Source organism: Brachionichthys hirsutus, unplaced genomic scaffold, assembly GCF_040956055.1.
Source record: "Brachionichthys hirsutus isolate HB-005 unplaced genomic scaffold, CSIRO-AGI_Bhir_v1 contig_1345, whole genome shotgun sequence".
Taxonomy (NCBI): Eukaryota; Metazoa; Chordata; class Actinopteri; order Lophiiformes; family Brachionichthyidae; genus Brachionichthys; species Brachionichthys hirsutus.
Genome location: NW_027181053.1, coordinates 1936 through 17746, shown reverse-complemented (window position 1 = coordinate 17746; position 15811 = coordinate 1936). Strand labels below are relative to the sequence as shown.

The 15811-nt window shown below is 45.4% G+C and overlaps 2 protein-coding genes across 2 annotated transcripts; both read right to left on the bottom strand.

Annotated features, from left to right (window-relative positions):
- Positions 1–718: 718 nt before the first annotated feature.
- LOC137917138 (vesicle-fusing ATPase-like) lies at positions 719–8158 on the bottom strand. Its single transcript, XM_068760027.1, has 17 exons — positions 8147–8158; positions 7413–7558; positions 7138–7234; positions 6611–6650; positions 5734–5900; positions 5523–5630; positions 5358–5433; positions 4818–4973; positions 3425–3624; positions 2634–2799; positions 2479–2553; positions 2217–2404; positions 1586–1681; positions 1351–1507; positions 1149–1282; positions 989–1055; positions 719–879 (listed from the first exon to the last, which is right to left on the bottom strand). The coding sequence occupies exons 1-17, from the start codon at positions 8156–8158 to the stop codon at positions 755–757; spliced, it is 2010 nt and encodes a 669-aa protein (XP_068616128.1). The 3' UTR covers positions 719–754.
- Positions 8159–9019: 861 nt separating this feature from the next.
- On the bottom strand, positions 9020–14670 carry LOC137917137 (26S proteasome non-ATPase regulatory subunit 11B). The gene is made up of 13 exons (XM_068760025.1): positions 14579–14670; positions 13419–13520; positions 13137–13333; positions 12694–12751; positions 12115–12309; positions 11712–11856; positions 11576–11636; positions 11177–11239; positions 10845–10970; positions 10345–10380; positions 10210–10261; positions 9993–10135; positions 9020–9914 (listed from the first exon to the last, which is right to left on the bottom strand). Exons 1-12 carry the CDS (start codon positions 14667–14669, stop codon positions 9993–9995), a joined length of 1269 nt encoding a protein of 422 aa, XP_068616126.1. The 5' UTR covers position 14670; the 3' UTR covers positions 9020–9914.
- Positions 14671–15811: the final 1141 nt, after the last annotated feature.

The window sequence follows — 15811 nt, the reverse complement described above, 5'->3', positions numbered from 1 at the left end:
TGTCATTCCTCAAAAACAAAACGACATCTTGGTGAACTGTTCGGTGGATGCGTCTCGCATTGAGATCTGGGATCTCCAGATTTGAGCACAATTATTAGATTTTGGTGCAACTTTGAGCGGAAACAGATGATTGGGAATAAGCAAGGATGAAAACTGAGAGCGTTGAACGAGACAGGAGGGGATGATGGGACGGAAGAGAACTGTTGAGAAAACAGAAAATTACCGAAAAGGGCAACAACAACAACAACAACAAAGCCAAGAAGCCGAAGGCGGACCAGGAGACGGAGACGGAGACGGAGACGGAGAGGAGTGGCGAGGAGACAGGGGGATTATGGCTGCCCCCCCCCCATGGCGTGGGGGGTTGTGATGCTGCATGCAGATGAGATGCCACACAGGCGGCGGCGCTGCCAGGTCCAGGCTCTCTCACAGAGCCCATTCTCCTCCTCGCCCCCCCCTCCCCCCCCCCCTCCCCGACCAGCCCCAGGCACCCCGCTGGGCCCGGCGCCTTACAGCCAGGCATTCAGCGCCGCGCCACTTCTCATGCACATGCAGCCATATAGTGAGGCTAGACTCTCATTCACAACCCCCCCCCCCCCCCCCCCCCCACACACACACACACACAGCACAGGTCTCTACCGAAACACTCGCTAATAGACGCATCCTCAAACCCGACCGCTCACAGGCCTCCGGCCAGACGGCGCTTTTTTACGGCCACATACACACGATCTGCTGCCCTCTGTCTGACACCGAAGGACTAGCAACGCCACGGCGAGCGATCCGCGGGAACAGCGACGGCTACCTTTGGAGGAGGCTTCTTCAGCAGCACCAGCAAAGCTTGCAACACCAGGTTGGAGAAACGAGGGCCAATCGGGACGTAGTCTGACAGGAGAGATGAGTTTATTTATGAGCAATTTTCTCCTTCAAAATAAAACACAACTCGTTGTGAAAGTCATTATTTCCTGCAGCAGCGGGACAGTTCTCGTTTTACCCAGCAGACGCTCGATGTCATCCACAACCACGCAGCTCAGCTGGGACTTGTAGGCATCTTCAAATATCTACGGCAGGGAGGAGAAGGGCAAACGGGGCCCAGTGAAAATGGGAGGCATACTTCACCGTTTCGATCTTTCTAAAGACGCCTGAGGTCTCACCTTTTTTATCGCTTGGCATTTGGCGATCTCAGAGTGTCCGATCATCTTGTCGGGGGAGCAGATCTTGATAAAGGGGAACTGGGAGTCCTCAGAGATCTTAGCGGCCAACGCGGTCTTCCCGCTGTTCGGGGGGCCTGTGGGAGAAGGTGGCAGAATAAGCCGCGTATCTCCAGTCAGGACGCGAACAGCGTTCGATCCGTACCCTCCAGCAGCACGGAGACCAGCGGCGTGCGGTCGCTGTTCTTCGTCTGCTGCACCAGGAGCTCCCCGTCCTCCAGGACCGCCGACACGGGGTCGCCCCACCGGATGATCCCGTTCATGATGTAGCTGGCGTAGTCCTCCTGATTGGTGCCGAAGGCCTGGAGGGCGGGACAATCGGGGATGTCAGCGGATGTTAAAGATACAAATAAAAGAGACGGAACGGCGAGGCGACTCACGGGTTTGATGTCATTGTTCAGCGAGCCCAGGAAGTCCAGTCGGCAGACCTGGAGCTTCTCTGCCGTCTCGATGTTTACCTCCACTGTGTTACTGGCCTACAAACACAAACACAAACACAAATAAAGGCGTGCGATACGTTTGGTAGGAGCTAGCTTCGTTGCTGGGCGACGTCAGTGCCTCCCTCCGTTTCAAGATGCGCAACGTAACTCAGATCGGGTCAGGAGACAGAATGCTCCCTCAGAGCAGAAGGGTCAGGGGGGGGGGGAGGAGAAACGTTACGGCCGTCAGACATGTGGAAAGTCGCTTATCGGCACCCTCCAATATCGGCGTGTGTCTGCGGGGCGGAACATTTAACGAATGACAACAGATTGGAGGCTGTGCACCTGATAAAACGCTTACAGTAAGTGAGACACACACACACACACACACACGTATCTGAGAGATATGAAATTATTTCTCATAGTTTTGTTTCAGCAGTATTAACTGCAAACTAAAACACATATGATCCACAGATTGGTGCTCTTTTGCAATAAAGCCTTTCTTTGCCCTGAGTGGAGGCTTTCAGGCTGCATGCAGGCCCGATTATCTCCAGGCAGACCACACAAGCAACAACGCGTCGCAGGGGCCGACCTTGATGTGCCTGTTCATGGCGGTGGACTGCGCCGCCCTGACCAGGCCTTCCAGCTCGGCGCCGCTGTAGTTCTTCGTCTCCACGGCGAGCTCCTTGATGTCGACGTCTTTGGTGAGGAGGTCATGTTGACGCATCTTTGCGGTGTGGATGTGGAGGATCTGAATTCGTCCCTTTTCATCGGGTAATCCTGGAAAAAAAGACGAAAGCTTCTGCAACCACCATCCTCGGCGCGGTTCAAACGCTCGCGCAACGGACTCTCACCGATCTCCATCTTCACCTCCATCCTTCCCGGCCTCAGCAAGGCCTCGTCTATCAGGTCAGGCCTGTTGGTCATCCCTGGGGGGGGGGTATGTGAGAGATGAGAGCTTGTGTGTGTGTGTGTGTGTAGGTGTGTGTGTGCGTGTGTGCGTGCGCACCTATGACCAGGATGTTGTTGAGCTGCTCCACCCCATCGATCTTGGACAACAGCTGGTTGACCACGGTGTCGTGGACGCCCGTGCTGCCCGCCATGCTGCCGCGCTGTTTACAGATGGCGTCGATTTCGTCAAATATGATGATGTGGAGGCCGCTGTTGGCGCCGAGCTGCTCGGCCCGACAAGACAGACGGGAAGAAAGGTGAGCCGAACCGAAAGGGCTTCTCAGAACGTGCGTTAACGTCTTACGACGTTTATCAGTTTGTTCTGTCGCAACGAGACGATGAAGACGCTGCCGATCGGCAGGATTCAATAAGGAAGAAAAGAGGAGGAGCAGCCGGGTGGGGGGTTATCCCTCCATCTACAGGCCTGTCAGTCTGAGCCGTAGCATTCAAAGCAGGTGTGGAGCTGTGCTTATTGCACACTGAACTCTGTGTGTGTGTGTGTGTGTGTGTGTAGTCTCATAGAAGGTCAAAGGGTGCCCAGCGCCTCATTAGGTGGTGAAGAGTGAGACTCAATGCGAGTGTCTCACCATCGCCGCTGTGTATCAATGTACAACCTCCGCACACACACACACACACACACACACACACACACACACACGCACCAGAGTTATTACAGCACGTCTGGCTGAAGGGCAGATCTCTCCACTCCTGCAGAAATGAGTTTTCTCTGTTTCGATAGACACAACTCGTATCTGTGTCTGACGGGGGTTACAGCAGCACCCTGACGTTTTAATCCGGAGCGTAAAATCATGGGTTCCTAAAACAAGTCAACGCGATACAGTCCCTCACCCTCTTCTGCTCGTCCTCCGCGTCTGCAAACAGCTTCCTGATGTTGGCCTCCGACTCGCCGACGTACTTGTTGAGGATCTCGGGGCCGTTGACGATCTTCGGCTCCCGGGCCTTCAGCATCTTGCCGATCTGCCTCGCCATCAGGGTCTTCCCGCAGCCCGGGGGTCCGTACAGCAGGATTCCCTTGACGTGCTTGCAGCCTGGAGACAGACGCGACAACCGGGGAGACGGCCGGGAGTCAAAGCGAGCGCAGGCGGTTCGGCGAAAGTTCCTACAAGTTAGAAAACTCATGTCGGCGTTAGAGGAAAAGGAAAGACTCCAGTCTGCGATCATTTATTAGGACCGATCAATGTTGGATTTAGGTCTTTGTAATAAAATGTCCTCTTCATGCCAATTGCTGGAAACGTTAATCAGCTAAGATAAAAAAGAAAGAGTTTACCGATTCCCTGTTGTCTTATTCCGCCCCCGTAAAGATCAAAGGCTCCAACTATGTGCTCCCAACTCATCCAGGCCAACAGTGCGGGTCCTTTGGTGGCCTTTTGCACCTGCCTAATGACATTTAGCCCCCCACTGACTGAGAGGCCCCCCCCCTGATAAGCATCTGAACTGCCATTTGGAGCCGCCGAAGGAAAAAGCAGCCAGGATGACGGGCGGGGGGGGCGAGTGACGTGGGAGAAGCAGCTCTGAAGCTCGTCTGTCTGCTTCACCTCTCTGGTAAGCAAAAGGGGAATCAAGGTGAGACGTGCATGAACTCCACCTCTCCCTCAGCACCTGCTCTCAGCCCCCCCCCCCCCCCCCCCCCCCACCCCCACCCCCCCGCCTGCCAATTACAGCTTCACCTTTAGCTGGACGCTCTATCGGGGCACGCCATCTAATTACGGTGGCCCAGCTGGCCACAGTCAAAAGCCAACTCGTGCACACAACCGACCGATTAAAGGTCAGCTCACACGCCGCCGGACGAACCCCCCCCCCGGCGCTGCGACTGTGTGAGTGTTAATGCACGGCAGATTTTAAGTCGCGTTTGGATCGGAGAATCTCGGAGCAGCTTTTCACAAGGCCTCCGGTGGCAGCAAGGATTGGGGCCGAGGCGATTGTGCGCAGATGTGTGCGGTTTTGTTTACGAGCCACGAAGACGCCATTACAATGAGCTGTTGTCCCTCGCAAAGTGAGTCATCGTGGTAATCTGACAGCTATTGATGAGTGTAACTGAAAACAGCGATTACATTTGGAAGGTATTTCCCATCTGTTCAGAGAGACCCCAGAGGAAGCCCCTTTGTGCACCCGCCGCTAGATAACGAGTCAACCCTGAGGTGAAATAACCGTCGGAGCGCCGGACAAGACACAAACAAATGAATAAGTGACGCCGGGAATGGAGAAAACGAGGGAAACTCACCCATCTGCTCTACGATGTCTGGCGGGAAGACTCGAGAGGCGAAGGCTCTGCGGAAAATGTCAGAAAACTCCTTGTCGAGGCCTCCGATTCCCATCTTCTCAAAGTTCCAGTCTGGGCTGATGATGGACTGACGAGACTCGCGGGTTTTGGATTTCCCTGGAGAGGGTTGAAGGACAAAATGAATACCTTTTCCATGAAGATATTAAAATACATCACCTCAAAAGTTATCAGAGCAATTGTAATTGATTGGAGTATTGGGAAGGGTAAGTAAGGCAAGCAAAATATGTGAAGGGCTCCCCCTTGTGGGTTTAGTATTGTCCGGCAACCAATAAAGGGTTTTGAAGAGGTTTCAGCACCCAAGTAAAGATCTAAAATGATCTGGTGTCAAAGTTACTAGAATATCAAAATATGTTAGTATTAAAATTAATTTACACATATTTAGTTGTGTAGTTTAATATCAACCAATTAGCAGCTAATTATTAGCTAATGTTCAGATTCTTTTTGAAGGTCAGGATCGCTGGTCGGCTGTGCATCACTCACCAACCAGAGTCATGGAGGAGCTTTCAGACTTCTCAAAAATCACCTGACTGTTTCCCAGCAGCAAACCAATATTAATCTGAGGATGGGAACGTCATTGTTCAGGAAACAGAGCCGTCATTCATCGTTTATTCTGCCCGTGACAGCGACGGATTGTTCTGCTGATACCTTCGGTTTGTTGCCAGAGGTATGCCCTTCCTTTAGGATGCTGGGGTCCATGGCCTCAAGATCCTTTACCAGCAAGCCAAAGAGCTTATCACAGAAACTAAACGCCAGCTAGAGGAGAGGGGGAAAAAAAACATGAAATCCACTAAACAATAGGAAACATTAAAATAAAGTCAATTACAGTCCCCTATATTCCACAATGAATTCAGAGCACCTGCTGGTCAAGGTTGAAGGCCTGGTTGTTGAAGTGCTGGATGAACTCGCTGGCCATTTGGTCTGAGTCGTAGGGATTGCTGTCCACATTCTTCTTCTGCAGGAAATCAATTTCCACCGTCATGCTGCTTATAACCTGCTTGGTCTTGTCAAACTTGTAGTTTGTCACTATAAAACAGGGAAACAACAACAGGTGCCGACTTTTATATCCACCTTTCAAATCAGACGCAAAGAGACGTCAAACTGATTTTCATATCGGCTGCTCTTCATCCATTTTCCAAGTCAGGCTTTTTCTCCCTTAATAAAGTAAATGAAAGCGGTAAAAATCACTTGTATTCTGTTTCATGATAGCAACCAAGCAATTTATAAGTGGAAGGTAACCTCCGGCCTGCAGATGTCGCTATTTACAGCAGAGTCTGAGTTCATCACTGCATTTAGAGCGGCATCCCTCTTTAGCAGGTTTCTACTTTTTGATTTGTCTGGCAATCAAGCTTTCAGTTCCATCTGGAAGGACCCTGTACCAAATAACGCTGTAGAATTGCAGGTAGATTGTGTTTTAATATCATAAGTGCGATAGAAAACATTTGTTTGACTGCAAAACGATACTTTTCTGAATAATTTTGTGTCAGAATACAGAAGAAAATGTCATAAAGGGAACTATTGATCAATTTATAGAAGTACTGACGTGCACTGAGACAAAATAAACTACAGTGTGCGTTCATAGTAAAGACAGAATGATTTTTTTATTTTATTTTGTCAAACACAAACAATGGAAGGAATACCACACACACAAAAAAGAGTTAGTTAATGAGCATTGTCCCTTTTTAATATACCAATAAATAAATAAAGTAGGAAAATGCTACAAACATGAAACTCACCTTCAACCTGTTGTGTAATGGAGAGACCAGCCCATTTCCTCTGTGGAGAAACAAGACAAGCTAATGACAAATCGTATTATGATGGGTTCATATTTCACCAGACAAAGGAAGACTGAACTTAAAACAAACACTGCATCTTTATCAGTTCACTAAATGCCGTGTGATTGACTCTGTCCCGGAGGGGGGGGGGGGGGGGGGAGCTGTGCTTCTGAGACGGTGGCCAGTGATGTGGTGACATAAAACGGTCTCTGAGGAGAATGCAGTAGTACCTGTGTGCCGTAGCGGCTGGCAATTTTACAGATGGAAGGAAGTGCAGGCAGAGACACAAAAGGCAAAAAAGGTGTAAAAAAAAAAAGCAGGAACAGAGAAAACGTGACAAACACGAAAGGTCCGAGCAAAGAACCGGCAGACAATCGCACAAGTTCAACAAATCGTCGGGACTTTTCCAGGCGAAACACTTCAACATGTGGATGAGAACTATGTTCTCGATTTATTGTGTGGCAGTGGACGTGTTAGAGTGAGCTGACCTGCGGCAGGCTGAAGCCGATGGCCCCAGGTTTAACGCTGGGATGCTTCTTCAAGGTGAACACGTACTTGTGGGCCAAGTTTCGGACCGTCACGTGACTGCGTTGGCGTGAATAAATAAGAGAGGAAAGAAAGCGTGATCCCAGATATTACTGTTCTTCCTCGCCTTTCGTCGCCACAAAATGTTTCGATGCCCACGGACGATAACAACAAACAAACGTATAAAGATGCTCGCTACCCTGGTGTAATAATAAGCATCAGAGGAAGTCCCACTCACTCTTCAAACTGTTTCTCCGTCTCATTGATGACGGCGCAGTTGGTCAAGGACAGTTCGTCTGTTGGACATCGCACCGCTTCCATAACCTGGAAACGGACCAGAAGAACGAAAACAGTGACCCGACCGAGGAGTAAATACAGAGAAACCTCTGGATGAAACAGGCTTGTGAGAGTCTCTTCGTTCAAGGCCAAATGCACGTTTTTTTTTTTTTTAGACCTCTAGAAGACATTTCCTTTAAACTTGATGGGATTGTGGTTTATGATACAAACGTACATATAAATACACATTTTAAATATTTCAGTTTGACGATGCTTCTCTGTATTTCAGCATCCCAATAGCAACTATGATGCCCTAGAAACAGACAAATGAAGGACAGAAAATAAAGATTTACACTGCGATAAAGTTCCACATAATAATCTGAAGGGGTTTTGATTACTTTGTTATATGGTGTAAAATCCAATTTAAATTACAATGAATTAAATATTAATGTACGGTTAAATTTCAAGAATAACAGCAACAGATCAACGAGTCATGAGACACTTCATTCCACTTCCGGGCTGACAAGGAAGTTTTGAATGACGTCCGTGTTTGCCACACAGGCTAGTGCTATGCTAGCTCACTAAACGCATAAAAAAGCTATAGTCCTTTATATAATCTAAACTTTCGATAAGCGACTCCTTCCGTTTGTGGTTTATTTGTATCCAAACTGTAATACTGGCTTCAAAAAAACTCACCCGGACGGCCATTATTGTGTTTTTATCCCGGTTTTCCAGTGCAATTCGGAGTATACGCTGACAGAACAGCAGAAATAGCAAAGTGACGTGTAAGAAGAGGCGGGCCTTCCGGACGTCCCTGGACGTCATCACGCACAGGACGCAAAATAGAAAGCGTTTGGAAAAGACTGCAGCGAAGCAACACAAAATTAAAACGTAAAAAAGCAGGAAAAGCTACGTTTTTGTTTGTTTGTTTGTTAGACGGATTAAAAACTGCTGGATGATTCTTGAATGAAAAATAAAATCTGAAGATGGGTCTTGTTCTAATTTAGATTCCATTAAACGCCATGTTGAATGTATTGACAGTAAAAAACAGTACGTATTATAATAAAAAAAAAATTCACTGTTAAACAAATTAAAGCAAAGTAAAAGTTTCAGATTTGTAATTAATCTGTGGATACATAAATTTGCATTAATATTTCTTACATGGCATCAATAAACTTTAATAAAACATTAAAAAAAAGAAAGCTGATGTCCACTTATTTAGAACAGGACGAGGTCCGAGTGAACGTCAAAATGTGTGAAACAAAAATACAAGACACTGTTTAATTGTCCTTTGATGTGAGGTGTGAAAAATGTAGCAGCAGGAGGAAGACTCTTGGGGAAATTATGCATTTTAAAGATTTAAAACACAGAATTTCTTAAGAAATATCAATCTTTCATTTAGTCTGGATATATATTTACATACTTTCAAATAAGTATTGTATACATTTAATGGGGTATCAACCCAATCTCAAATACAATGCAACATTACCATCACACTTATACCAACTATTATAGCAGAGAACCCAAATAAAGATGAAATTACCCCCTGCAAGAGACAAGACAGAATCCTTAAAATACAAAATATTTATTTTTGAAAATGTCTTCAGAGAGAAAAAAAAAATCAAACCATACAAATTGTTTGGTTACTAGCATTCCACTAGTGCTAGGAACTAACAATGGTGAATTGTTCACTGAGGGGTAAACTCACAGATGCTCAGAACCTCTGCCCTTCAATTCTATTTTACACCCAGAGGCAAATAGAAGCGCCGAAGAAACAGTGGCACTCGTGGTGAAATGGCATCTCGTCTGTTCAGCAGATGTACATTAGTGGTAGCCAGACATGTGGTAACCTTCTGTTAACCTTTTCTTTTAAAAAAAACAAAGAAAACCAAAACAAATAAGATGAGTTTAATACACAAATGGGTACTTTACTACCGGCATTGATATGATGATTAAAATAAAAACTAGAGGGAGCTCTTTGACCAAAAGACCGAATCCCAAGGAGGACCGACGAAAACTGAAACGGTGTGCTTCTGAAATTATGGATAAGGAGGAGAGAGCCTGAGCTCCGTGTTCCGGGTCGGTAGCAGAACGGAGGTCAAAGTCGCACCTTCCAGGTTGCCGTGGAGTCAGCTCAAGACTGAGCCAGACCGTGTAGCAGATATAAACATATATGTTATCCTTAAATGTTTGAATCTTTTTATTGTGGTTGTACAATATTCCCTGATGGCCTGACTTGGCCGCTGAGCGTTATACAGAATCCTGAAGAGATACCAAAATTAAAGAGGAAAAAAAAAAATGAAACATTCACGAGAAGTGATGAACTTGTCCATTGAGGGAGAGGAGAGGGGGGGTCTGATGGGGAAATCCTGTTTTGTTGCGGTTTGTGGGACTCGTCATTGCTATCCCTTGTTTTCTATGTTACACACGCAGTTCCTCCATCGCACGGCCACGGCAATCTGCTCTGTTGGTTAGAACGAAAGAACACGTTTAACAGAAATGAAATAAAGACAAAACATTCTGCGTTTTTTTTTTTATATACCTATGTTAGCTTCTTGGCTTTGTTGTAAAGTGAATCCACAACTTTGCTCATGTTCTGAATTGTTTCCAAGGCTGCTTCGTATGTTTTGTCCACTGGGGGCTCTTCGAATATGATCAGGACGCCTTCACCTTGATCTAGGATTCCTGCATTAATGTCAGATAGACAAATCAGACATTTACTGTGTCTTTGAGGCGTGAAATATCTCATGTTTGCGTACCGTGAAACTTTGTGTCCAGAATCATCTGTGATAATTTCCTTTCCACATCTCCCTAAAAAGAAATAAATAATAAAACCCGTATCTTGGGGGATAAAAACGATAATCATAACACCGAGTAACTGCAGACGTACATACCTTTGAAAGTTTGATTAGGCCCGATATGTGTTCAATCTTTAAACGAGAAGGAAACTTAAGTTCAGGATTTTGCAAAGTACAGAATTATACAGTAAAATTATCTCTGGGCATTTAAAAGCGGATAAGAGACGTCTCATCACAGCAGGAACGTAATAAGATTAACTTCTATTATCGCACCACCACCAGAAGCAGGAATCATGTCCTAGTACCAAAGCCCCACCTCCACGTTTCTCACTGGTGGAATTCTGGGTCGTGTTTTTCACCCGACCTAATTAAGGGAACGTTCTGGGTCAGCTTGCAGCCCAAAATGCGACTCCCACTTTGAGCAACTTGAAGTTCAGAACACGCCGACACAGACATAGTTCTGTGTTTAATTGCCTCTACGCAATAAGACAACATATTTACAGAGATCCTACCCAGACAGTAAAATAAAATGTTCACATTTGGAACCTGGTAATACCTCTCACATTTGACATTAATGGACAGTTAATGGACTTTACCTGTACTCTGGAGAACGGTTCAATAACTCGGATGAGGTTCTGTTCCAGCAGGTTGTCGTACAGTTTGGCCAGGTGAGTGTTGATGATCGGATCGTCCCTCAGTTCCGCTCTGTACTCGGTCAGGGCCTGAAGCGACGCACAATTTTCACTTTAAAAAAATCACACTTTAGGATTATATCATAAATAATAACAAAGATAAAGTCATAAATAATACAAGCCACTAGAATAAAAACAAGAGACAGGTCTGTGTGCGTGCTGTACACAAAGCAGCCAAAAACAATCGCCTCGTCATTGTGACGATGACGTAGATTAGTCAGGGCATGGATTCTTACCTTTTCAAAGTCTGCTAAAGATCTGTTCTTGCTGGCCTGGGCGACACACTTCAGCGCGTCCGTCTGTAGACGGATAATCAGAATAACGTTATTCTGCGGAAATAAGCTCAATGAAATAGTTAACGGACACAGAACAGAGAAGGCCTTTCAGCACAGTCAAGGTCAAACTAACATAAAGTGGAGTAAAAGAAAGAAAAAGGAATTAAGACAAAACCAAAGAGATTTGTTTCCTCACCACACAGTGTTTCAGAAGGTATTTTAAATACCGAAAGGAGTGTGTGGAATGTCCTGCCCTAAAACGTGACTTGTACTTAATTACAAGAGCAGGATCATTTAGAACAGCAAAAACAAGTGAAGAGGGTTCCTCTTTGCGCCGTCGGCTACTGGAAATGTACAAACCTGTCTGCCGGCGTGTCGCAGGCCCAGTTTACCGCTGATCAAGGCTTGAACCTCCTCTGGTCTGAAAGACATTATTAATGACGGGTCAATTCAATAAAGCCAAGTGGAAAAAAAAAACTGTTGACTTTCTACTCACAAGTTGAGAACGATTTTGCAAAGCAGCATGTATTTGAGTGCCGTGATCGCTCTGGGGCTGTCAATAGAGTCGTAGCCCTCGAAGGCCTCAAAGAAGTAGGAGTAGGCGGTCTTCCAGTCCTTCTCCTCGGCAGCATGGATGATCCCTGCAGCAGAGATGATACGACGTGGACGGTTACCGTCTGTGGTCGGCATCAGTCACGCAAAGCGGCAAAATAGCCCGATAAACTTGTATTCACACCAGACACATTCGAAACAGCAGCTGCATTCCCAAAAAAACCAAAAGGATTCCTTTGAGATATGTTTACAACAACCTTTTAGGAAAGTCACAAGTAAATGAAGAGCGACTGAAATTGTGCTGCGACCTTTAGAACTCTGCTTCAAGGGGAAATTAAATAACTGACCTGACTGCATGTCCAGAGCTGCCTGGAGTTTGGGGGGACAGTAAATGGCGTTGGCAGTGGTCCTGGCTGAGGTGAGGGCTGCGCGGGCCTTGGGTAGGTTGCTCAGAGCATGGTACGTCTTACTTTCAAGCAGTTGAACCTCTACAAGAAGAGCTTTGTCGTCCATCTTTTTCAGCTCCTGGAGCAACTGGGAGCCTGAAGGGAAGAGAAAAAAAGAACCTTCAGTAAAATGTGATTCAACTCTCTTTGTATAATGTAAAGTACTCCTGTAGTCCTAATATGTGCTGTTCTCGCAATCTTTCATACACCTCAAACTCTTGTTCATAAGTTATATTAGTCATTTTGGCACATATGTTTTAATAAGGACCACATATTTTATGAAGGTAACTATTAAACATTACTCATAGGTGCAATAACATTTCGACATAAAACAGCCTTGTTGTTTGACAAACTATAAAACATCTGGTGAACATTTTAGGTCCAATAGTAACGCCTGTGTATTTGCAAAACTCTGAAAATAGATGTTAGCATTTACACACACACAAATAGAGAAAAGAGTCATGTCTGAAAAACACTCACCGAGGGCCAAGGCCTCCTGGTATCGTTTGGTGTCAAAATAGAGAGCGATCAGTCGTGCCTGAGAGGAGAGAGAATGCTGTTAGACGAGTAGACATCGGCTTTGGTCCACTACAATCTCGTTCATATTCATAAACACTTGAGAGTTGCACGTTAGTACCAACTACGATCAGGTAACGGCATCAATATATCCACTGTTGGGGATCGCTTGGTAACAATATTCGGTATATTTACAAACAATATTAGTAGCTTTATATTTCAGCATTATCACAAGTTCCACAACAACAACAACATAACCACCGACAACAAAGTGCCATCAAACATCATAGGGTTAAGTTCCATTTGTAGGTCGTTCATTTCAGTGGAATAACTCCCCATTCTGCGTGGGATCAAGTTATATTTATGGCTTTAGATAGCAACCGCAAACATATACCAAACCTCCTTACCTCCAGAGCCTGTCGTAGGAAAGTTCTCTTCTCAGTCTTGGCCCACTCGATGCATTCAAGACACAGCTCAACCTCCTGACCTGTCGCTGCCTCCATGTCAAGAAAGAGGTCCAGCAGGGAGCGGACCAGCCGGGCCGCCTTCGCCTTGCTGATGGAAATCAGGAACGGCCTCACAAATTTCAGCAGACCCCCTAGTTCTGGACAAAGGAATAAAAAGCGTTTGTAGACTGTGTGGAAAGTTAAATCTGGCACCGAATTAACGTTGAAGATGGACTTTATTACCTGCGGCCTGCCCCGTTTTGGCCAACAGTGTTCCCAGTTCCAGGATGCTCTGTTCTTTAACCCTAACAGCTTCCTCGTCATTTTCTTGTACATCTCTCCGCACTGTAAAATAAATTACAGGCAACACGTTGACAGCATATCAATTGTTTTCAATCCAGAGTTGATGAGAGTCGAGCATTTCTGAAACCGTTTGCACAAGCCCAGGACTTTTAAGGTTTCAAAATAATCTTAGTCCGTCTGTTTTATAGTTTTGATATCTCACGTGATCTTTTTTAATTACAGTACACCATTTCAATTTAACTCAGTATTGGGTGCACATACCAATTATTCCAATTAGTGATACAGCTATCAATCTGTCAATCAAGAGCAGATTCGATATAATGTCTTGGTCAACAGTCAAATAAATTAGTAAATCCTAACGATAAATCAATTAAGGTTCGTCTTTTCGCTTAAGAATTGATAAAAAAAAAATACTTTTCCATCAAACGCTGATACATTTACTGAAACAAAAATCTGTCTCAAATATTTATACATAAAAGGCCTATAGTCAAGCAAGAATATCTGTACAGCTCGTTTGAGTTCAGTAATTCCAATGTAAAAATATGTGCAATAAGCTACAATTTGATTTTCATTACTTTCCGTATGTTCACACAACCACAACGCACAAGTAGCACTGAGACGATTACTCATTAATCTGCCATTTACGACTTCACAGGCTGCAGTTACTTTTACTGTCAGAAAGCTGTCCTTGATGACAGGAGTTAAAGCCTTTTGACAACAATGACGTTAGCAACAATAGCATCCGAGCGAACATTACAATCTCAAGCAGAACTGCTGTCAACTAGCTAGATATCTGTGGTCGTTAACGAAATAACGCAAGAGCTGCGTACAGCCGAACACATTACAGCGATGAACGCTAGCACACATTTCAAGCTGGGGCCTAACGTTAGCATAGCCGCTACGATGCTAAATCTTTCCGTGCTAGCAGTCGCCGTTAGCCACCATTCAGCAGTGAGTCAGCACGGCACACCACCCGGCTCTTGCTATTGAACACCGCTAGCTAACATGCTAACATCGCCGCCTGATACTAACTGAGAAAAAGCACTTCAAAGTTGTGAACGAATCGTTGTCCGTGTCAAAAACACGACCCGAGCACCTACCGATAGAATGCAGAATATCAATAGAGGCGTCGCGGTCCGTGCTAACGAGAGACTGGGCTCTCTGAAATTCAACCACTGCTGCGGCCGCCATCTTCCTTTTTCAAAATGCTGCTGAATGAAAATTGCGTGCTTGACACTACGTTACTGAGTTTATGTGACGTCATCGTATAATTTGCATGACGGTACTTGTAGTCTTATAAAATAAAAAGGCGTCAGACCAGCAGCTCGCTTTCCTTATAATTCTGATGATATTAATGAACTGGTCGGTCCAGTGGAGTTATTGTGGAGTTATGTTTATGAGAATTGTTGAGTGTTTTGCGCACCTGAAGGAGCGTACTTCGGATACAATAACTAATACGAATTGTAGGACTCTGTTTCGTTATTTCAAGTTAAGCATATACAAAAAAAAATTAATTATAAAAATACTAAATTATGCTCTGCGTCTGTGTCTCAGAAGAGTTTACATTATGCTGCTATATGGATGATGGCTGATGGCTGATATAATAAACAGAATATATAATAAAGAGAATGAATTAAAAATAAAAATGGTCTGAAGCACAGACATGTGCAAAATTTATCTGAGGAACATCATGTAATATTCTAGTCGATTTGCGATTACTGTAAACCCGCACCCGGGGATAAACGCATTCTAATCCTTGGGGTTGGACCCTTCAAGCCGCATCATGCTTACACTGTAACATGCATGTTGTCAGGCCAAGTAGGCTAAAATGTTTGCATGAAGAAAAGCATCATCGGAGTTCGCTGGGTTCAGTTGACGTGAGCGCCCGCTGTGGGGCGGAATCGTTTCCCAGCAGAGAGACAGCAGCGCGCAGAGAGCGCGCAGAGAGCGCGCAAAGAGCGCGCAGAGAGGCGCCCCCACCACCGCCTTTGCGTCAAGCATCCACACACGCTCAACACAACACAACATCAGCCCTCGCAGCATCCACATCTCGCGGTAGGGAGGACCGACGCCGCCATCTCCAGCAATCATTCCATACCGACACCGCCGCCGACCACTTTTTTTTTTTTAATCGGTTCTGAGATTTTTTTTCCCCGCCTCCCCTCCTTTTTTGCCTTTCTATTCTTCGAGATGGTTTGATCTTTTAATCCCATCTCCTATAAGGAACAGGGACCCAAGGAGCCATCATCGTTACAACCTGGTGAGTTCGATTTATTCCTTATATATAGAGAGAGAATGCAGCATTTTAGATCGCACAGATTTATGAATCAATT